A 22808-nucleotide genomic window follows, 5' to 3' on the forward strand; every position below is an offset into this window, starting at 1 on the left:
TAATTTCAAGATTCACATACTATAATCTATACACAATTATATTATGTCATTAATACACACATATATATACACATGAACACACTCTGGAATATACACAACAATGAAAGTGTTATGTATAATATTTGTAAAAAAAATATGAAAATATAGCACATCATAGAACATACGCCTGTATTAATAGTTTGTATTTAAGTCATACACAGAAATACATTTGGGCAATATTTTCAAACATTTAATACAAATCTGACTTGAAACAGTTTAATAGAAACAAAGCTTATCTCTCCCCTTTTCCCTCCCTCGCCAGCTCTTCTTCTACTCCTCCCTCCTCTCTTATTTTTCTTGCCTCCTTCTCTGCCTCATCGGCTTTCCTATTCTCTTCAACTTCTGTCTCTGTCAGCCACGGCCCTCCCAGGTAGCTCAGGATCTCCTCGGGGCTTCCTCTGTGTTTGGGCTCTGGATGGAGCAGCTCCTTTAAAAGAGTCATCGCTAGTGGGCTGAGGCCCTCAAACTGTGAGGGAGGAGGGTTGTTCCTTTGGTTCTCCTTCATGATAGTGTAACAGTCTCTTTCCTCCTCGCCTCTCCACTCACAGTGCCTCATCTTCTCCTCCTTCTCTACCTCACTGTCAAACCACTCCTTGTATCTACGATAGCCGCGGTCATCATGGGTGCTCTGCTCCCAGGGGAAGCACCCAGTTAGGAGGCAATATACGAGCACACCAAGAGCCCAGCTGTCAATACAGGGCTCCACTGTGATCCAAATCTCCTCCATCTCCTCCTCAGTCCCATCCCACTCCCTCTCCGTCTGCGCCTCCTTGGCTGGTTCCACCTCAGGAGTGCAGAAGGGAGAGTCGTACCAGACGGCGCGCACAGTGGAGCCGATGGCCCGGGACAGGCCGAAGTCGCCCAGTTTGACCCAGCGACAGGAACTGTCACACAGGAAGATATTCTCAGGTTTGATGTCGCGGTGGACAAAGCCCAGGGAGTGGAGATGTGTTACGGCACCGCTCAGCTGGGACATCACCCTCTGGACACACTCTTCATCCACGCCAACCTGAAAGAGAAGGTGTTTAAGTGTTATTCTATTTGCAAATAATCGTTGTAGGGAAGCAGCTGTGTGAAGGCAGTATGGCATAACAAAGTATTTGAATTACATTTGTGTCAGCAGTAATAAAAGACACAAAGAAAGAAAGAAATAAAGATAAGAAAAAAATAACAGGCTGTACCAAGTAGGTATAATAATATAAACGGGAGTGAAAGACATTTCTATGAATTGTTATGCAACAACAATAATAATATTCCTCTAATATATCTCAGTATATATAAGATGAGAGATAAACATGAGATGTGCTCTGGTTAGAACATCTCTGGTGCAAACAGGAACATCTACGTCACAACAAATGGTTTACGATGCGGTTGGAAACCCTTGCTGTACTTCAAGTACTCCCATGAGAGCAGGCTGCTCTTGTTCCTATCAGTACTCTGTATTATGTTACTGGCAGTGACACAAACACAGACGAGGGCGAGCTGGAAACCTTTATCAAGCTTGCGTCAAGTTTTTGCTGACTGAAATGAAAGCTCAAAGAGGCCAGGTCAGCAGTTACATGTTCCATGCAACCTCTACCAGAAAGCCACACTGCAGACATTAAAGACCTATGAGTCTTTTGATAAGCTCCTATTCTTAACGATGGGGGGGAATAGTATGATAAAAATGTAGGGGTGCAACCCAACTGATCAGGCAAGCGAGTGTTCTGCAGAAACTAGAGGAGAAAGCCTCCTTGTGTTATGTGTTAGGCTGAACATGCCATGTAGGGTGTTAACAGCAACTGTACACCATTCAGCCAAACTGACCTCTGACACTATCACGTCGTAGAGGTCACCGTATAGACCAGCTTGTTGGGCAAATACATAGTAGGTCGGCGTAGAAAAGAAGATGCCGAGGGCCCGTGTCAGAGAAGGATGGGTGCAGTAGGAAAGGGAGAGATTGTATTCACGCAGGAAAGAGGTGAGCGATGTAGACTGGCGAGGGAAGAACTTGAGAGCCATAGGGGTTCCTGAGGGGGTGAAGAAAGACAACATGTGTTGAATACTACAACATCTAATTGGCTTTAGTAAAAAAAGCTGTCATTTGAGTGTTGGAATGTGTTGAGTGTTGTCCATCACTGACACTGTGAACAAATATAACTTCCCCTTTGGGGAGACTCTGTTACAGAGACTCCCCAGTTGCAGCAACTCTATCTCTGCGAATGTCCCAAAGCACTTCATTACAGCAACAGAGGCGCAAAAGGTTAAGTGGACACTATCGAAAGACAGATCAATCCTCACTTCACTCCAGCGCTGACTCCACAGGACATGTGTAGTTCTCGATTAGAAAGAAACCTGAGCATAAGGTAAAGTGTTGCAGTGGACAAAGACCCCATCTTCTATTGGACAGTAGGAGTTTAGAAGCATAACAAAAATACTTATTACAACTCCATTTTCAATGTGAGTGTAATTCAGTCTTGCAGACTGAGTGATTGGAGATGGTCATGACCTTGGACCTTGAGCCTTACACTAACCTCTCTTTCTGTGGACAGCTAACATGACCTTTCCGTAGGATCCCTCTCCCAGGAGTTTTAGGACCTGAAAATGTTCGGACACCTTCAGATTGGGCATGGACTGCGCCGACAGGAAACATCGCTCGTCAAGTTCCTGAGCTGCTGAATCCTGGGAACACACACACACAGACACACACTCAGATCCATATTCAATGTCACTGCATGAAGCCTACAGATGGTGATTGGTTCAGTGCTGTCACAGAGAAAGAAGATCGCTTGACAGACATGTGCTGATGGTGATGATAGATAACTTCACAAAATGAATTCTGAATCTGTCACATGAAACCGCTACATGGCTCGTTGCGTAATGATGACCTTGTTACTTTAAAGGGGAACTTCACCCATTTTCAATAATTCATACATGTTATTCCTATGGACGGTCCAAACAATTTAATAACCATCAATAACTCGTTTTAAAATCCCAAAACTCGAGTGTTCACACTCAAAAGTGTAACGTGATCAAGTTTAAAGTCTGCAACTGCTCCATTAACAATGCATTGGGAAATATGTTTACGCTGAAAGCACCACGGGAAATGTTTTAAGGACTTGGGGACGTTTTCTGTTTCACAACTGACAATGCAATTGCAATTTCAATGCAATAAAGCTAATTTTGTCGTACAAAGTAAAACAAAAAATCTCCAGTTCAACTAACTCAATCTCCCATACCTGCTGATATCACACGTTTGAGACTAATTTGCCAAGTTTCTAGCTTTGAGAGAGCTCGCTCATAGTCACAAATATTGATGATCTTTCCCAGGCCATGTAAAATTATGTACTGGAATAATTAATTTAGGTGGCGTTTGTTCAAATCTTATATTTCACTAATCACTGCTACTATTGTCAAGAGTTTTGTTGTCTTTTCAAATTTCATTTAGTTGCTGGCATGCAAATATTCACAGTTCAAAAACCATGTACGCGCTATACCAGCATGCATCTGTCAGAGCTTTGTGGAAAATAATGATGTGATACGTTATCACTTTCTGCTGATCGGTCATGATCCTCATTGTCCTAAAGAAGGGATAAACTTCAGACGTCATGTCTTATCAGGGCGATCAGGACATGTGGCGCCGTCACTCAGTTTCCACCATCATTCACATTCATGATGACTTCCTTTGAAGTAGATCCCCGACTAAATACCCCAGCAAATTAAGAAGGCCGTGGTGGGCAGTTAGAGCACACAGCCTAACACAAAAGATAAAGTGATAACATACAGTATTTTTACTTTCGACCTTCCACATGTTGCGTAACTGAGCTTACTGGACCATTGATTCGATTATTGACTAAATTATGCCTATCGTATCCCTGCAAACAAATGTATGTTTATTTCACCAATCATTTCTTGAATTTTTTTAGGATCAAGCAATGGTGATGACAATTCAAATGTTGCTATATGACACTATAGAGTTATTTGATGACAGCAGCTTCAAATCTCAGTTATGAGTTACTGCTCGACAAACAAATGGGCCTGATGTGCATCCAAAAATAAGACTGCAGGTTTCAGCCAGTCTGAGATGGCTTCTTGGCCAAGGTGTTGCCAAGAAAGCTCTATTTTAAACTGAGCTGATGATGGGCAGCTTTTAGATCAATGGTGTATAGTTTGATGCCGCTCCATTGGTTCACAATGTGACTCTCAACCTCAACCTTTCAGACATTGACTTCACCGGCTGAAAAAACACTGTATTTGCATTGCTTTACGTAATATACAAAAGTGAAATAATCAAACATGACGTCTGAAATTAAAGTAATGTGTTAAACGTACAAGTTATATAACCTTTAACATGATACAGGTAAGATACAAGATACGTTACAAGGGTGATGAAAGTGTTTTAGTGCGGTATGCTCAACAATTACAGCAAGGCAGTTATTGGCTATAAAAATATGTGTAGTTGACAGTCATTGCAAAATGAATAAACCTGCAATGCGAACAGGAATGTAGTAAATCTTTATGCGTAGTGAGGAGGAGCTCAATACACAGTAGCCGTCTCCTGTGCCACCTTTATATGCCAAGTCTTTATAGCCTAATTTATGCCTACTTCACACTTTTGGACTCAAAGCTCAGTGTTAAGTTCCTGAATTCAAACCTTACTTGGGATTTGACCACGAAGTTGTAAACACATATCAGGGTTATTGCAGGATTACATTCTTCAGAGGTTTGTCAGTCCACTAATGCCATCATTTATTTTGTTTGGAGAATTGCAACTAAGTTTAATGCAGCTCACATTTGGACCGTTATATTTAGTTGCTCTGATACATAAATCACCACAGATGCATCTTAAACATGTGTAGCACCAGAAGCATGTCCTTGTGCAGTGAGGTGATTATTTATCAAACCCTATTACTGTAGTTAATTGCCCTTGGTATCAAGCCATGGGGATCTGAGATTTTAAAAGGGGCTCTGCTTGAGCTAACGTCATTAACAAATTTGAAGTCCACTACAAGCGCTCTGCATAACAAGCTGAAAATCCTCTCAACGACACTGACAATTAAACTTTTCCAGCCTCCCAGTCATTTTGCAATAAAAAGCCACAAATGCATTTATACCATTCATGCATGTCAGATGCAAGAACACACTTATACAATACTTTTTTTTTGTTTTAATTGCCGCGGCACACACAATAAACAATTGCATTTATGCATGTTTCTATTGCCATTGTTTGTTTTTTTAAACACAATTTAATGAATTCAAGATTATCACTTGGTGTGCATTTAATGTTTGCAGCTGATGCATCCTTACAGGAATAAAGTGCAATACTTACTGTCATTTTCTGTTCAGATGGTGGATCTCTGCTCACTTTGTTGTGTCTTTTTTCAGCATCTATAGACTCCTATCAAAGTGCTGCCAATGCAATCAGCTGCTGATAATTAAACTGGAATTGAAGCTGATATTTCTGCCTTTGCCCCCTTGGTCGATGCAGTAGCAGAGAAGCTGTGTAAAGGAGGCTGCTATATGTTTACTGGAGACCTGGATATTGGTTACGTGCTTCTCCCCAGGAGACACACACTGGACTCTCCCTCTCTTTTCCTACTCTCGTGTCAGTACCCTCTCTCTCTCTCTCTCTCTCTCTCTCTCTCTCTCTCACGCTGCCTCTTCTGTTATGCTGGCAGATACGTGTGCACCACCTACAAGGCATTTCAAACTTCCCTCCCTCTCCCACGTGCCACCTCTCTCTCCCACTCCACAGCCGTGTTAAAATCCTACCGTTCTCAATCTGTCAGTCCGCCTGACCACATTAACCCATCGCTCTCCTCCCCAATCTCTTCTCAGCTGTCACTCACTGTACATACACACTTCCTCCTTCTCCTCCTCTCCTCATCTTTCCACGTCTCGCTCTTTCTCACCCTCTCAGTCAGTCTGAGTCAGAAATTCCACCCTCAGTGTAGGATCCCTCTTTTAATCAGCAGGTATGCTGGAATGATCGGAATAGGCCAACAAGCTGTACCCCTGATCCCTGAATGTCACTGGGATTATTGGGTACAGTTACGCATGCCATGTTATTGTTCAATATTACTGTCCTTTTCTTATTTTACCATTCCCTTCCATCTCTGCAGGAGGCATAAGAATATGTGTTTGATTTCAAAATGAAAGCCTCTTGAGACCACAGTGAAGAACATTCTCAAGGTTCTTTCAGGTTTCAATCTTTCAACTCTCACACATCTCGCTTTATCTCTAAAGTACATAGTATGGCTTACCATCACTTAGAGACATTGCTAACAGCTGAAACCTTGTCTTGTTAAACACGTTGGTTCTGTACATTGACGTCTACATGCCAGTTCTGTTTCCTACAGCTGCAGATCAGACCTGTTCAGCTCCTATGGCCCTGACACCCTCCTCCTCTTTCAGTCTACTCAGATTGATTTCCCTTGGTACTACATACTATACAGGACTATTATTGCCACTGGCTCAATGGATGTTTGTTATGTAACACAAACACTGGCTGCTATCACAACGACTGGGCCCTGCTCAGGTTACTACCACTGCGGGGTCATGTGGCTGACCACAATACGTCCATGTTTGTGCTCGCTCCATAGGGTCCTGTGGCCCCTGCTGTGACAACCCCTCCACCACCAAAACAACACTTTTATTGCTCTCATCAAGTTGATGCCAAAAGACTGTCACTTTCATTCACAAATGCATGGACATAAAGCTCACACATTCCACTATTAATGGATGGTCTTGAACATATGCATCATACATATGCTGACTGACATGACTGGCAAGTTACATAACAAACGTCTTTCCTATTCGGTTACACTTCCATCTTTTTGAGTGCTTTTGACATCTAAAAAAGGAAATTGTTAATGCTTACATGACAGATGAGATTGTCGTCTCTTTCAACTCCTGCACTTTAGATGTACTGTGTATACTGTGTATGTTGTATGATGGTGAACAAAAAGAGGATTTGAGAAGACTGACAGATTTTGATCTTTACATTTCCTGGTATGGGTTGTGAGAGATTATTTAAGCAACAGACAACAATTTGTTGAAATTGGTGAACATAAATCAGAATACATGAACATAACTTGTGGAGTACCTCAGGGGTCCGTGTTGGGTCCAAAGCTGTTCATAATATACATCAACGACATTTGCAGAGTATCAAATATATTGAAATTTATTTTATTTGCAGATGACACTAATATTTTTTGTTCCGGTGACAATTTGAAAGAGCTAATGGAAGTGATAACAGCAGAAATGATTAAAGTAAAACATTGGTTTGACACAAACAAATTATCATTAAATATAAGCAAAACAAAGATTATGTTATTTGGAAAACATAAAACAAATCCACAGGTGCAATTAATACTAAATAACATAAACATAGAAAGAGTATATGTAAATAAGTTCCTTGGTGTGGTTTTGGACCACAAAATCAGCTGGAAACCTCATATCACTCATGTAAAAGCAAAACTGGCTAAGACTATCGCAATATTGGGAAAAGCCAGACACATTCTGGACTACAACTCATTGTATACTCTATATAACACACTAATATTGCCATATCTGATTTACTGTGTGGAGATTTGGGGAAACACGTACAAAACCAACCTATAGCCGTTATGCACATTACAAAAAAGGGCTGTAAGAGTTATCAATAATGTTGGATATCTTGAACACACTAATGTATTATTTTTGAAGTCACACATATTGAAGTTCACTGATCTGGTTCAATTTAAAACGGCACAAATCATGTACAGAGCAAGACATAATCTACTTCCTAGGAAATTAAAAACATTGTTCATAGACCGAGAGGGTGGGTATAATTTGAGAGGAAATCTACATTTTAAACAACTCAAGGTCAGAACAACTCTGAGAAGTATGAGTATAACAATCTGTGGGGTGATTTTATGGATTGGTTTGGAGCAGGAGTTAAAACAAAGCACAAGCATAATTCAGTTTAAAGGGATGTACAGAAACACTTTTTTGGAAAACTATGAGAATGAAGAGAGGTGATTGAAGATGAGAAATTATTTTATATGTATGTATAAATGTAAATGTAAGTAGGAATAACTTGCATAATGACTTAAAGGACAATCATTGATCAAGTAAGGGGTGGGAATTAATAAGCATTTGCTTCCTCCTACTCCCTTTCGGACACATATGATTTTTTTTAATTATTATTATTATTATTAATATGAAGACTTTTTTTTGTTGAATATATAAATATTATCGTGAATATGGATAAATACTGTATTTTAACAATACGGTATTCTGTTTTTCACATTTGTTATTTTTTATTTGTTTTTGTTTTTTTAATCTGTTCGAAATAAAGATTGAAATGAAATGAAATGAAAGTGGTGCAATTACTGAAATAACTGATTTAAAATGAGGAAGAAGGACTTGCACCAAACATGCAGGAATGTTGGGAACATTTTCAAGAGTTCAGACACTGGGAATTGGTCTAAATAAATATATTACTGTAATATTGAATTTTTCCTGCATTTGATAACATTTACTACAAGAACAACGTCAAGTTATATTGTACGTATACCGGGGCTTAACACCAATGCTTGTGTTTGTGATTTACACAATGCAATTTTTTCAATAAATAATCCTCAATAAACTGGATTAAAAGACCATGTGGAGAAAGGCAATAATAGAAAAGCTAGAATAGAGTGGGGATGTTCAGAAAATTACATCACTTAACTGTGATGCAGCCTTTAAAACCAGGAAAAAAGACAATATCCTCTTAATTGATATTGATATATCGCCCAGCCCTTAATCACAACAAAATAATTAATCGTCTGTGAAGATAACATGGAATTTATTAAAAAGCACTCTTCTGGGAGACATGATGTTGTGGTTGTTGTTTTAGTATTAAGATAATATGTAGCCATATGCATTATCTGGACCACATATCAGCACCAAATTAGATTTGTCTTTGAAGGGTGTACTCATATTTAGTTAATTTGTGGATCACTCTGTTTTGTTATTGTCATCTTTTTTTTCTCTTTGAGCAAACGAATGAATTTATCTTTCATCCACAAACTCACATAAATGATTAAAATAACAAATATGTATAGTTTACTTGCAGATAGCTTTTATATTCCCTCAAACGGACGGAGTAGTGGCAGTGGGCATAAAGGGTATCCTGTATAAAGTGTCTCTGTGGCATCACATTTGACACATGTTAAAATAGATTTTATGGTTCTTCTAATCGCCTGCATTTGTTGGTTTGTCTTCAAGAGATTAATGTTTCCAAAGCAGTGCAACAGTGAACAGTTTGCTGCAAAGTTGCCTTCAGTCCCCCCTCCCTTGGGAGAAGGAAAAGATAAAAGGATAAAGGGATGGAAGATAAAAGGGGAGTTTGTAACACCGGTGCCCCCCAGCTGTTACTCTGTTGTTCTTGCTGTGTTCTTTTTATGGAACCACTGACAGGAAAAGCTATTGGAAACTGTTATGGTTTCATTTGATGTGAGAGTTAGTGCAATGATGCCTCTATGTGGTGAAAGTATGCCATTACATTACTGAGGAGAAAACCACACAGTGCATTACAGTACATTAAATGTACTTATTAATGACATTTAGAGAGTGGTTTTGGATTTCCAGATTGGTCTTTCTTTAATTAAGGCTCTGCAGGCTTAATTTTAAATGTGAATTATATGCCGCTCAATTAGCTCTTAATATGACGTGGTTTGTTGCAGATTTATGTTGCAAAACTGAAGATAATCAATCAGCAGCCGGGTCATGTGTCTTGCCACTGAGCCTTCAACAAGCAGACTATTGTTTGATGAGGAGTGATATTGAGAGTCTCTTTGTAAGGAAATATGATGTGTTAATAATTTTAAATAAAATGTCGACATTTTCTGTTTCGTATTTTCAGCTGTTATATAACACCTAATGTCAAAAATGTCAGGATTATGATGATGGTTACAACGATGGTAATACTTAAGATTTTATTAAAATCCTAAATCATGATGAACCACATTGGTTTAGGTACACTTAATGGGATAAACTTATTTTTGAAGGCTTTAAATAAAATAATTGCACATTTATAGCCAATAAAGAATTGATAAAAGCAGAAAAAGGTCGGTTCTAGTATTATAGGCCCAATCAAGGTTATAATTTGACCAAAGAGGGCCTTAAAACACTTTTTTAAACACACGTGAAAATGGATGTGATTTATTTCCCATACATAGACAGTAGATTAGGCCATCCAAAAGTCACTTCCCTGTCTCTTCTTGGAATAATGTATTGAACAGATTTCCTCTTTAATACATTGTTGTTGTTATCCCCATTGGGATAAATTAGAACTAATTCTGATTCTGATTTTGATAGGAATAAGCAACCCTGCAGAATGCACACTGACTGATTGCCATTTTTACTTTATATTTGAGACTCACTCCACCGTGGTATTATATTGGAGTACTGAAAATGCCATTGTTATGTTCATCTATAAACTCTTGCGGTGCTGCAAAGGATATCTAGTAATTAATATGTAGGTCTTGTTTAACGGGATGTCTTATTTTCTTGAATAGGAAAACAGTTACAAAATAGTTCAAATCAAAATAATAAAATAAAATAAAATAAAATATAGAAAAAAATATAGAAAATTAACCAAACTTTAATGTTGTATTAATTACATTTAGGACACAAATTCTGGCATTAAAAAAAATCAATAAATTATGAATGAGTCTTCTACTACCATCCAAGGAAAACAAAGCTACAGGGGGTGCGGTCTTTCCTGTAGCCGAGAACGGAAGCGGAAATTCGGCCATCTCCTCGTACATTCAAGCTACAACAGGGTCAGTACACACTTGATTTGTTTTTTTTATTTTGGTCTGTTGTCAGTATTTTTTGGCGTTTTGGCTTGTGATTTGAACGTGTATATCAAACACTGTCCCACAGCAGGACGTGTCCTTGATTAAAGCTTGTATAGTCTAGCAATCATGTTGCGAACTCTCTAGCAGCAGCTAGCTAGCTAACTGCTAGCTTACTAGCTGGCTAATCTTTTCTAGCAGCAGCAGCAAGTGATTTCTTTTATCAGTGAAGCTGGCAGGTAAACTAACCGCCCTTTCCTAGTGTGTAGTGATTCACGGTTGTGTGGAGAATATCACCTTTAATTTCGCGTTAGTTTGTCTGCCAACTCGTACAAAAACACCCTACACCCTTCTGTACCTCTGTCTACACTTTACTCAGACTTTACCCAAACCTCTGGTGTCAAAGTGTTAGCTAACTGTTTCGAAAGGTGTGAGAATGGAAGAGTTTGCCGGCTAAGTGGATAATATAAGCTAACAGTTAAATGACATGTAGGACAATGTTTATTGCCTTATCAGCTTTAGTAATTGCGCGTAAACTTGTCTTTCGCATACATATTTTTCTGACACAGATAATGCTCACAATGCTTTTGGTAACAGTGTTGTATAATGTCATGGTCCCCACTCTGTCTAACATTAAGTTAACGCTTGCTGGAGAGCTAGCACTGTCAGTTGACAGACTGCTTGCTTAACGTTACATGGGTAACGGTTGTTAACGTTATCAGTGTGCCAGCTAACTGGGTGTGGATAACGTCAAGTGTACAGTGACAGGGGGACTAAGTAAGCTCAGGTTTGGGATCATTACTATATTTTAAAAGGGAGATTGGACCTGTATGGTAAAAATGTGTTCAGCCACTGTGGCGATATCAATGTCTAAAGTCCAGAAAACTTTCCCTGCACATTTGAGGGCGTAGAGTTTAGCATCAGTAAGCAGTAGGTGGGGGATTTCACCATATTGCCCCAGTGAAACATACATTGAACATTTGAACAAGGGAAAAAAAACATTGCTGAGTAAATTATACCTTTCAGGATATTGGGCTAGGGAACACAGATACATAAATACTCTCCCTTTTTTAGGTTATGCAGGCCTGGTTGGCACTTTATGCAAATCTATATTATTGTAATGCAAGTGTAACAGCGATTTGTTTGTATTGGATGATTTGCCTATAACGTATTATTAACATGTGTTAGCTCAACCTAGCACTCATATAAGTGGGGCTTCTGTTGGTCTGAAGGCAAGGCAAGTTTATTCAGCCCATTTCAGCAACAGGAGTACAGGACAGTTCAAAGTGTTTCACATAACCCCACATAAAAAGAACACACAAATTGAGCAGCAGAACAGAACTCAAAAAGTAAAACAAGCTATAATATGAAAATACAGGTATAACATACAACAACAAATGCTCCAGTGCATTGAAATAAATTAATACTTATATGATTAGATAAAAGGCAAAAAGACAAGTCTTTAGCCGTATGTAATGAATGTTGCAGCGGACCTAGAGTTTTCTGGTATGTTCTTCTTTTACTTCATTTCTTCCTTAAATATATTGTATACTTCTTCTTCAGGCCTGTCAGAGGTTACATGATTGGGCATTGAAACCCATATGTAAAGCAGAGAAGACAATTCAAAGTAGAAGATAATTTGATTGTGTTTTTCAGAACAACGACATATACACATAGTTAATGAAACCTTCTTTAGTATTAGAGATTGTGGAGATATTTGAAACAACCTGAGATACAAAGGGCGTATTATTTGGCCCCTTATCAACGATTAGTTAGTGTCTGAACTTTGGATACGGAGCTTCAGGAGTCTCTGACCTGGCTTTTGCAATAGTTGCATTGGATTCAGTTGTGCAATGTGGTCTCATATTTGTCTGACCTACAACTCTAAACACAGACAATCTATATGTGTCAGGCTTATTTAAAACACTTGTACAAGTATACACCAAAGTTGTGTCTGGTTCACCATTGGTTTACCAAAGTATATTTAAACCTGAACATATGCATATCTTCCCGTAAATGTGTTATTCCTGTTGTTAAGTTACTATGTAACTATTGTATATGTGGGTGTGTAAAACAGTCTACAGGCATAGAGACAGCTAGAGTGTATTTAAGAATGTAAGATAAGAAGTACATTATTATTTAAATTGCTATAAACAAAACAACAGAAAGGTATGAATTGTTTTCATGCCCATCAGATTGCATGGTGTTAAGGTCAGTCTGCATACTTCCCTCCTGAGGAATATATACTTGTACGCAGGAAGGTCTGTTTGAGGCTAGGGAAATAGGAAGAGAAGCATAGTTTCTTGGTTTCCAATTCCCACCATTGCTCATTTCCTTTTTCAGGGAATATTGATGCAGTGTGTGGGTTGAACTTTTCTTCTTCTTTAGCCAAAGATATGTTGCCTTCCTGCTGCCTTTAGTTCTTGAGATATGGCAGTTGAGGGAGTGGTCTTTGAAAGTTAATATCTTTAATGTATTTAGCTGAACTTGCTCAAACTGCTCCTCCTGTGTGTGCTTTTAAAGAGTACAACATGTCTAAACTCAAACTCTGATATAATTAGGGTTCATTCTTTTAAAGAGGCAGAAGAATAACTGGATAATGACTATTTCATTTTATTTGTATTACAGGGTAGATAATGTTTGAAGTTAGCTCTTAAAAAAGACATGCATAGCTTTTATATAAATTGGCACTAAAATCATGCCTGTAGGTGAATTGGTTACTCAGTGTCTTTGTGTCATGACCCGAAATGATAATCTATTTGGTGAGAAAATGCAGATTGCTGCAATGAAAGGATGCATCTGGTCAGCAACAGTGTTTCAGCCTGCTGCGTAAGCAATCACATTCAAACAATGCTCAGTAGGTACAGTGGGATTTAATATTGTGCCATGAAATCATTCTTTGCATTCCTTTACACGACCAGCATCCGACAGGATGGTTTCATAATGTTTTTGTCAAATTGAGACCGTACCACTGGAATGGCACAACAGAAGCCATGATTTGATTTCATCAGACAGTGTTTTTCAATTGTTAATCACATGTTTTGCTGATAACATGATCACCATATACTCCGACTCTTGTGAATGGCTGACATCAGTAAAATGTAAAATGTTTCACTTCTGTATGAACTTGTTACAGGTTCAAGTTTAATTTCCGAGATGCCCTGCACGCTTATTTGCATACCATCTTGGAGCTGTAAAAATATTGCGATATTTTTATGACCTTTTTGTCTTTACCAACACTGTTGTTGTGACTTCAATCTGTCTAATGATAAGGAATATAATTACCTGAAATGAAGTAAATGGATCCTGTTATCATCTAGCATACCTAAGATTTCCAATTTCAATATCTGTTCACAAATACAATATTTATTTAGTACTTGAACTTGTGAACTTCATGTCCTAATCCTAAAACTTGCGGCTTCTTGTGAGTCCTAATGCTGCAATTGAGGTTTGGCAACTGATGTTATTTAAGTGTAAGGAACAACACACATTTTCCCCTTCCTGTGTCTTAATGGCAATAACTCTTATTCTTTGGAGAATAAAAAAGGGTTTTATGACTTGACTAACTAAACAAGATAAAGTATATAACTAGTATGGTGTATCTCTGACTATTAGCCATGTGTGGTTCAGCAACAAGTCCTGTGATTTTGTAGCTGAATATTTTCTAATGCTTTCTTTGGAGTTAGACCTAGCATAACGTTACAGCTTGTTCTAGTCTGTTTGTTGGGATATAGTAATACTCTCTCAGTATGTGTAGGTTCTTTTTTAATGATAATCTCAATCTTGCTCCTTAGTTTTCATCTCCCTACGCCCAAGGTTTTGGGACCAAATGTTGTCACAGGAAGAAAAAGACAAACTGAGACATAGCACTCCGTGAATGAGTGGCTCACAGTCACAAGCCAGAAAAACGAAAAGAAAGCAAGAGGAGAGACCTTCATTCTGCATCATTCTTGTGTAACAGGTGTGCATGACGCTCGCTCTCTCACTTCCTCTGTTGACACCAGCAGTCACATGGTTTCAGATGTATCTGCTATAGACACCCTCTTTCACACTCTGATTGTTCTTCTCAAGGACAACCACCTTTTATCCAGACTCTTGTACTTGCATCCAGTCTTTCTGACTCTTTCTCTTCTTGCCCTCTTTTTTGAAAGTAGAATTTACTCTTTTAATTAAACCTATTTTGCTCCTTGAAATAAGAGTCCTCTTTGCCCTTTGTTGCTGTTCGCTTTGTATTACCTATATTTTACAACCCCTCTCTGTTCTCCATTTGCAGTTCAGATTGCAGCAGGACTCGACGGCCAGACCGTTGCCATGTCGACCTCATCGCTACGGCGACAAGTAAAGAACATCGTCCACAACTATTCAGAGGCTGAAATCAAGGTTGTGTGTCTTTCTGCTTATCTGGTCTTCTTCTTTCTCACACCCACATCCCCCATATGTCCATTGCTGAAATGTAATCTGTTTATCTCTACAGCACATGTGACTTCATATAGCTGCTGACGAGCAAAGCAACATGCCCCCTCTTTCCAGTTATTATTCATAATATTAGCTAACCTAATCATATATCCGTTCATTAGTCTGCCTCTTTCCGGCTTGTGTCGTGACTGAGTTTGTATTGATACTCAGAACACTGTGGACCATTGTCCCAAATTGTTACAAAGTATTCGCTCAATATGATTCTTATCACGACAGTTCGGATAGAGGATAATTGGAAGTTTGTCCCTTGCTGTTTTGCCGTGCTGCAGGTTAGAGAGGCGACGTCCAATGACCCCTGGGGCCCCAGCAGCTCTCTGATGTCAGAGATTGCTGATCTGACCTACAATGTTGTGGCCTTCTCGGAAATCATGAGCATGGTGTGGAAGCGCCTCAATGACCACGGCAAGAACTGGAGACATGTGTACAAGGTTTGTGTTTGTTTGTGCTGTTGGGTATAATTGTGTGGCAATATGTCACCAGTACATATACCATAATATACACACATTATTGGTTTTCGCATTGTTTGAATGTATAATAGATGATATTTTGGCAATAGGATGTCCACTTTATGTTTTCCTTCAATAACATTTGGTTTTGAATTTTGCCACACTACATTTATCATTGATGATGCAGAATGACGATGATTTTGAAGCGTCTTAAATAATAATAATAATAATAATAATAAAGCTTAATTTATATAGCACTTTTCATACAACACATGCAGCTCAAAGTGCTTTACAAAATGACACATCACCAGTTAAAAACAAACAACAATAAATTCCCCTCAGATTATTTGTTAAGAACTTTAAAGGTACATGCAGCAAATATAACATTTTATCAGCAAAAATCCATAAAAATATTTCATCTGTGGAAGCCGTAATACTGTAAAAAGCACGACCAATTATTTTAGCCGGCCCGGCTAAAATAACTGGATGGCCTACCTGCCTGTCAGCCTTCCATCTGTGCACAAACTTATCTCGTGCCCTCATTGGTCATGTGCACGTTTGTGTGTGTTGGAGGAGGGGCTCTATAAGGAAGTGGCAGATTTTCTCCGGTTGTGTATTTTCAAATTCTAGCGATCTCGAGCCGGTTTCTCAAACTTACCTACCCCACCTTTAATAGACACAAGGAGGTCAAATGTATTAAAAAAAAAAAAGTAAAATAATTTCTCTCTGACAGATAAGACACAAGACAACTGAGTCGATGCAACAATATAAAATATTAATACATCTCAATGAACTACTCACTACAGAGTAAACCATTGAGTGTTATCTGTATAACAATTCAATGAGTAAGCTGGAGAGAGATTTCAGACCCGTTCCAAATATTTTTGGTTTTATGCAATGTATGAGTTATTTAGAATTTGTTTATTAGTACTAATGGTGTGTGTTAACTTACACACAGAAAGCATGTGAATGTATGTTGAATCTAAAAAAGGGAATTAAAGTCCCTTTTCTACAATTGGTCAATTGGTTGTGATTTTGTTTCCACCAGGCTATGACTCTTATGGAGTACCTGATCAAGACGGGTTCAGAACGTGTTGCCCAACAGTGCCGAGAGAACATATACGCAGTCCAGACCCTCAAGGATTTCCAGTTCATAGACAGAGACGGCAAAGACCAGGTACACAAACGCACCCACGCCCACAAAGCTGCATAGATAGTTGAAGTGATTAGCAAGTAAGTTCCACCTTTGTGGAATGCAGACATGCTTTTCCAAACATGCCGCTTGTGTGTAATTCTAGGACATTTTACAATGTGTTTCTGACCTCCTATGCAAACAAAGCCAGCCATTAAAGTTTGTTATGGGACGTTGGTAAATGAAACCTTGAACTAACAAACTAACAAGCTTTAACACTAACTCTGAGGTGTACAGCTGTATGGTTATGTAAAAACAATACACTTAATTTGCAGGATATAATTGTTTGCTTATGCATGTATTTTTTCCAGGGGGTAAATGTTAGAGAGAAAGCCAAACAGCTGGTGACACTGCTAAAAGATGAAGAGAGACTAAGAGAGGAGAGGATCCACGCCCTCAAAACCAAAGAGAAGATGGCACAAACCTCCAGTGGTGAGAATGGTACTTAAAATAGATTGTCTTAAAAGATTTAACCAATGCTCAAAGTGAAAGTATTACACTGAAAGAAGGCCTTTAGCTCTGATAAATTGATGACCTTACACAAGCTCTCATTCATGCATATTCTGGTTTGTCTCTGTTGCAGCCTCCTCAGCTCCCTCAGCACCCAGCCTGGGAGGCAGCCTGTCAGCGGGCTCCCACTCTGGGGGGGCCGACCCTGAGCAGGCGTGGCCCCAGAGCACTGGAGAGGAAGATCTGCAACTCCAGCTGGCTCTGGCCATGAGTAAAGAAGAGGCAGAGCAGGTAACACAAAGCAGCATATTCAGGGCAGACACAGCTAAGTTAGAGCCCTCTGAGATAAGGATTCAAACATTACTGTGACTAACACCAGCAGAGTTTGCAGTTTGTACAGTTTGTTTCAGCACTTGTGTACACATAGGGATATTACCCATACTATTCACTACACACACACACCTAGCTTTGCTCTCACCATGTACTGCCTGACCTCCCCCAGACTAACAAGGACCCTCTGGAGGACGCAGAGCTCAGCTATGCTATCACACTCAGCAAAGATGCGCAACAAAAGGTCAGGGGGCAGAGCCAGCTGACTGGGGCCCAGTCACATACTATCTGTCTTTCTGTCAATTGGAATTTCTGAATTACACATCAAGTATTGATCAATTAACAAAACTAATTTCTGCTCATATTTGTCATGTGTCATTTTCTTCAAAATATAAATTTGCATCAGAATGCAGTAATTTGGTCGTGATCACTTGTCCAGTCAAATTCCTTTACATTCTGTAAAACTATAAAGCTTGCAAAGTAGGTGCTTTTTTAAATTTATGTCAAAAGTCAGCTCCCAAAGATTTGATTATCTCTAATTTATTTTGTTGAATATGCATGGCATTGGCAAATATTTCTCATAACTTACTGAATTAAACACTGAGTGGTTTGATCACTCTTTCCTCTCCTTCACCATCTCTGATAGCATGCTTTCAATTATAGTCTTGTTTTTGAATGCACTCTTTACCTAAACTGTTACACCCGTCTCCTGCTGTTGTAACTTGCTTGTACCATGTTGACTGAGTTAAACATTTGTTAACCTTTTTTATGCTAGTGGGTAGAGTCCTGCACTTACTGCACCATTGGTGTAATCTAAAACTAAAGCAGGGTCTTATAAGGATAACAATATATGTCACAAGTGGCATTAAGCATAAGACTTGCTCCGTTATATAGCAGACACTGTCTGTTCTTCATGGATAAATCACTGTCACTCCTTGCTACTAGGTGATAGAAAACAAGGTTGAATTAGGTGGGAACGTCCTGTGGCGATCTGCAAGATTTGTGTTGGTTGATCCAGGCGTTTTTATTTGATGTACTCCAGGTAGGCTGGATGTCAAAGTGGCTTGACTGGGCAATGCTAAAAGACGACTTCCTGTTCTTTATGCACAGCATTTTAAGCAAATTATCCACAAACAGCATGAAGGAATTAAAACCAGCTAACAGTTTCTGTGAAGTATAGAAAATGACAACTTGTCAACAAGCAAATTAACTACGGCTGTCTTTGTCTTTCCCCCTTAAGTGCTGATGTTGGTTCAGTCAGTATATATAGTATATCAATTATAGCCTATCCTTGTCTAAACCTTTCCAGACAGTTTATCTGTACTCAATTTTATTTTAGGTTGTCTATTGACAGCAGTCCTGGATAACCTTATTTCATGTGTGAAACAAGCATGTGTCTGATCTGATTGTGATTTGCTCAAATACTGTGAGAATCAGACAAAATAGCAAACTCTATTAATTCAAGGATTGGTTGATTCGCCTTAATTTCCTTTGACTGTAGATGGTGATCAAACGTCTTCACTTCCAATCCCACTAATTCATCTTTGGAATCTTAAACTGATCTTAAATCTGTAAATGTGGTGTGCTTTCTAAGGTTGTGTGTCTCAGGTAGCTGACATCACAGTGTGTGTGATTGGCAGGAAGAGCGACTGCGCAGAGGAGACGACCTGAGACTGCAGATGGCCCTGGAGGAGAGCAGGAGGGAAAAGAAGAAGCCGGAGGAGGTGTGTGTTCAAAGTGTCTCTACGTCTCTCACTCTCCTGACATTACCTCCTCTATCTGTGTCTCTCTCAGTTCCCCCAAATTATTGTAACTGTTGTGTTAATGGTGGTTTAGACCGTCCCTTGAGGTCATCCCCCTTAGATTAAATCATAAAGTAGTTTTAAAAAGCAGTGGTATTTGATCTGCAGTTCTCTCTCTCTTCTGACTTCTCCATTTTGTGAAATTCCTCGTCATCTAACCTCTACATCGTGGGGTGAATGTGTCCTTAGATTTCTTTCTGAACACAGCTTTAGGAGCATTAATCGATAAGATATTCTCGGCACAGGGCTCTCTGATGGAGCTGAGTGCAGTCGACCCCTGGGGGGCCGCGGGTGCTGCGGCCCCTTTGAGCTCTGCCGGCCCCTCGCCTCCACCCTCGATTCCTGCCCCTGCTGCATCAGGTCCTTGGGGCGCAGCTCCTGCAGACCCATGGGGGGTTACGTCACCCACATCCCCTACAAGCTCTGACCCCTGGGGTGGGGGAGCTCCACCCAATATAGCCCCTCCCCCTGACCCCTGGGGAGAGACGTCCAACAGAGTTAACAACATCGACCCCTGGGCGAGTTCAGGTAAGCAACCACACCATTAGTCAATCCGCAGGTTACTGGAAATGTGATCTCTCGGCTGAGTATCAGAAGAGAAGCGTGTCCTGCTCTCTGGATGAAAGAGGATGTGAAGAACTCTCAACCTTTACTCCTCTGTTCCATTTCCTGTCTTCATTACTGCCTGTAATGTAGTCATGTCACCATGCTGTCATAGCTCTCATACATGCTTTCAGTGTGTAATGAGGAAAGCAAGCATGCTAAATCCATTCTCCCTCTGTGTCTAAACCAGGGATTGTTATCCTCTTGTTTCTACTCAGGACTGACTGTGGCTGTGTCTCAACCAGAGCTGTCTCTTCTCTCACCCCTTTTGTGCCTCTTTATTGTATGGGGTAGCTGCTTATTATCTCTCCTTTACCTCCACTGAGCTTTAGATATTAAAAAGGCGACAGTAACACGGTGAACCTACTATCTGCTGTCAGCTGTCACGTTAGTGGGACTGCAGAGGTTAAAGGAGAGAAGCAACAGTGTTGGAACCCAGCCCAGCTTCCTGCTCCCTCTTTATTGTGTATGTACCTGTAAGGTGTTGTGTTAACCCTCCCCTCCCCTGCGTCTCCTCCCCTCCCCTGTAGCTGTGACCCCCCCCAGTGCCGACCCCTGGGGCCCCCCGGTGCCACCCAGCACATCCTCCTCGGGGGGGCCCGTAGACCCCTGGGCAGGTGAAGGGGCTCTCCCTGCCTCTGACCTTATAACCTCCGACATCTGGAGTGGCACCGCCCTACACACAAACGGCACAGGTACATTCACACTTAAAGCTACACCGACTCTGAGGTGTGGGTACAGGGACTACACACAGATTTATAACTGCATGCACACTACAGTTGTCTTGTCCTACATTTCATCCTCCTCGAGTGTCTGTTATATAATCTGTGGTTATATTATAAGGAAAGAAAGACTTTGCTTGTATCCTGGTTTACTGTTTCTATCCTCCTCAGGAGACCCGGAGCGACGGGGGTCCCCGGCAATAGGCTGTAACAGCACAGGCTCCCCGGTGCCCTTTGACCTGTCATCTCTTGGTTCTTCACTTCCTGTTCGTAAGACTCCCGAGTCCTTCCTCGGCCCCAACGCAGCGCTGGTGGATCTCGACTCTCTCTTGTCATCTAAACCCAAACCCAAACAGCCACCGCCCCCTTCCATCTCTTCCTCTTCAGCGCACAACCCCTTCCTCCAGAACACAGGTTAGTTACAGCTATCGTCTATATCTGTGTATAACCTGAGAAAAGAGCAGTAACCGAACTTGTTCAGATCAACATTGCTTTTGTAGACAGACAGACAGACAGACATAGAGACACTCTAACCCTGTTCATGAAAAGTGCATTTTGAGATAGCCTTCTTGGTAACACAAAACGTACATATTCACAGTCACTAAAATTGAGAAAAGTTCATTTCAAACTATTCCATATTTAGCTATTTGGTTATTAAAATCCAAATCTATCATATAAAATGGTTGCGGATTAAATATGATTAGATTATTAGATTAACTGGCATGTGTTGAAAAATAGAAAAACCTGGCATGGATTGAAAAGGTATCTGAAAAAGTGTTGAACAAAGTGTAATGGCAGGTATGAAGTGATCCTGATGTGTTCCCGTCCGCTCTGACCTCTGACCTCAGGCTCATCTCCTGCTCCTGGCATGGCAGTGACTCCAGGCAGCACCATTTCCAGTCGGGGGGTTTCTCCAATACCTGCCTGCTCCAACCCGTTTGGCGTGGCCCCCCCCATGAGCTCCATCTCACCTCAGCCCTCCTCACTTGGCCTGAGCCTCCGCTCCAGTCCTGTGCCCCCCAACCCCATGCTGAGCATGATGCAACCAGGAATGGGCATGGGGCCAATGACTGTGGGTATGGGGGCTCCAGGGATGGGCATGGGCATGATGCAGGCCAGCCCCATGGGCATGCCCTTCAGCGGCCTCTCGCCTATGGCACCCCCAGGCTCGATTTTTATGGGGCACGGAGGCGGACCACCTCCTCAGCTGATTTTGGGTGGGCCAAGTGGATCCGGAGTGATGGGGGCAGGAGGGTCAGTGGGAGGCGGAGGAACGACGGGAGCGAGCACCAACCCTTTCCTTCTTTGAGGAAGTGTCACCACTACTTTGCTCACCAGTTTCAACCTCCCCTGTCGTACCTGCTGCCCCCTTCACCCCCCCCCCCCCCCCCCTCAACACAGTTTGTGTCCAAAAAGAAAAATGTGTACATTTCTATATTTAAAGAAAAAAACTAAAAATTTAAAAATTATGTTTATCTTTTCCTTCAAAAGCATTATTTCATTTCAGAATAATTTTCCACATTTAGTTCCTTTCATTACAGTATGGGTTGTTTGTGGGCGGGAAATAGAGATCTATTTATTTTTGTTTTAAACCTGTGCCGTTCTGTAGCGTTCTTCATGTCGTGTTATTTTCAGTCCTGTCTTGAGATGAAGGTAAGTCTGTGAGCAGAGGGGTTTTCAGTATCACTCTGTAATATTTACTGCTGGAGAGAGAGCAGACATAGGACACTAACAAACGAACAGAGCAAACTGTTGCAACCGGCCCTCTGTTTCTCTCTTTCTTCGCAGAGAGGGAGAGCTAAGAGAGAGAGAGAGGGAGCAGGGGGGAGCTCTGTGGGAGAGAGTTTCAGTACTCAGTGAGCGTCTCCTCTACGATCTGCTCTGCTCTCATACTCTCTCTTATCTTTCTTCTCTCTCTCTCTCTCTCTCTCTCTCTCTCT

At 40.6% G+C, this 22808-nt stretch overlaps 2 protein-coding genes across 6 annotated transcripts; one reads left to right on the top strand and one right to left on the bottom strand.

Moving 5' to 3' along the window:
* On the bottom strand, positions 1 to 5449 carry sbk3 (SH3 domain binding kinase family, member 3). The gene is made up of 4 exons (XM_034128016.1): positions 5348 to 5449; positions 2553 to 2700; positions 1846 to 2048; positions 1 to 1048 (listed from the first exon to the last, which is right to left on the bottom strand). The coding sequence occupies exons 1-4, from the start codon at positions 5351 to 5353 to the stop codon at positions 272 to 274; spliced, it is 1134 nt and encodes a 377-aa protein (XP_033983907.1). The 5' UTR covers positions 5354 to 5449; the 3' UTR covers positions 1 to 271.
* Positions 5450 to 10778: 5329 nt separating this feature from the next.
* epn1 (epsin 1) lies at positions 10779 to 22630 on the top strand. Of its 5 annotated transcripts, none has more exons than XM_034127897.1 (13): positions 10779 to 10832; positions 14642 to 14808; positions 15121 to 15227; positions 15593 to 15751; positions 16818 to 16946; positions 17273 to 17402; positions 17545 to 17702; positions 17914 to 17985; positions 19382 to 19465; positions 19789 to 20071; positions 20677 to 20841; positions 21040 to 21282; positions 21717 to 22630. In XM_034127897.1, exons 3-13 carry the CDS (start codon positions 15159 to 15161, stop codon positions 22175 to 22177), a joined length of 1953 nt encoding a protein of 650 aa, XP_033983788.1. In that variant the 5' UTR covers positions 10779 to 10832; positions 14642 to 14808; positions 15121 to 15158; the 3' UTR covers positions 22178 to 22630. The 5 variants fall into 5 exon arrangements, with proteins under 5 accessions (XP_033983788.1, XP_033983790.1, XP_033983791.1 ...); XM_034127899.1 differs by having other exon boundaries at positions 17273 to 17393; XM_034127900.1 differs by lacking the exon at positions 17914 to 17985.
* Positions 22631 to 22808: the final 178 nt, after the last annotated feature.

The sequence above is a fragment of the Trematomus bernacchii genome, unplaced genomic scaffold (genome assembly GCF_902827165.1).
Source record: "Trematomus bernacchii unplaced genomic scaffold, fTreBer1.1, whole genome shotgun sequence".
Taxonomy (NCBI): Eukaryota; Metazoa; Chordata; class Actinopteri; order Perciformes; family Nototheniidae; genus Trematomus; species Trematomus bernacchii.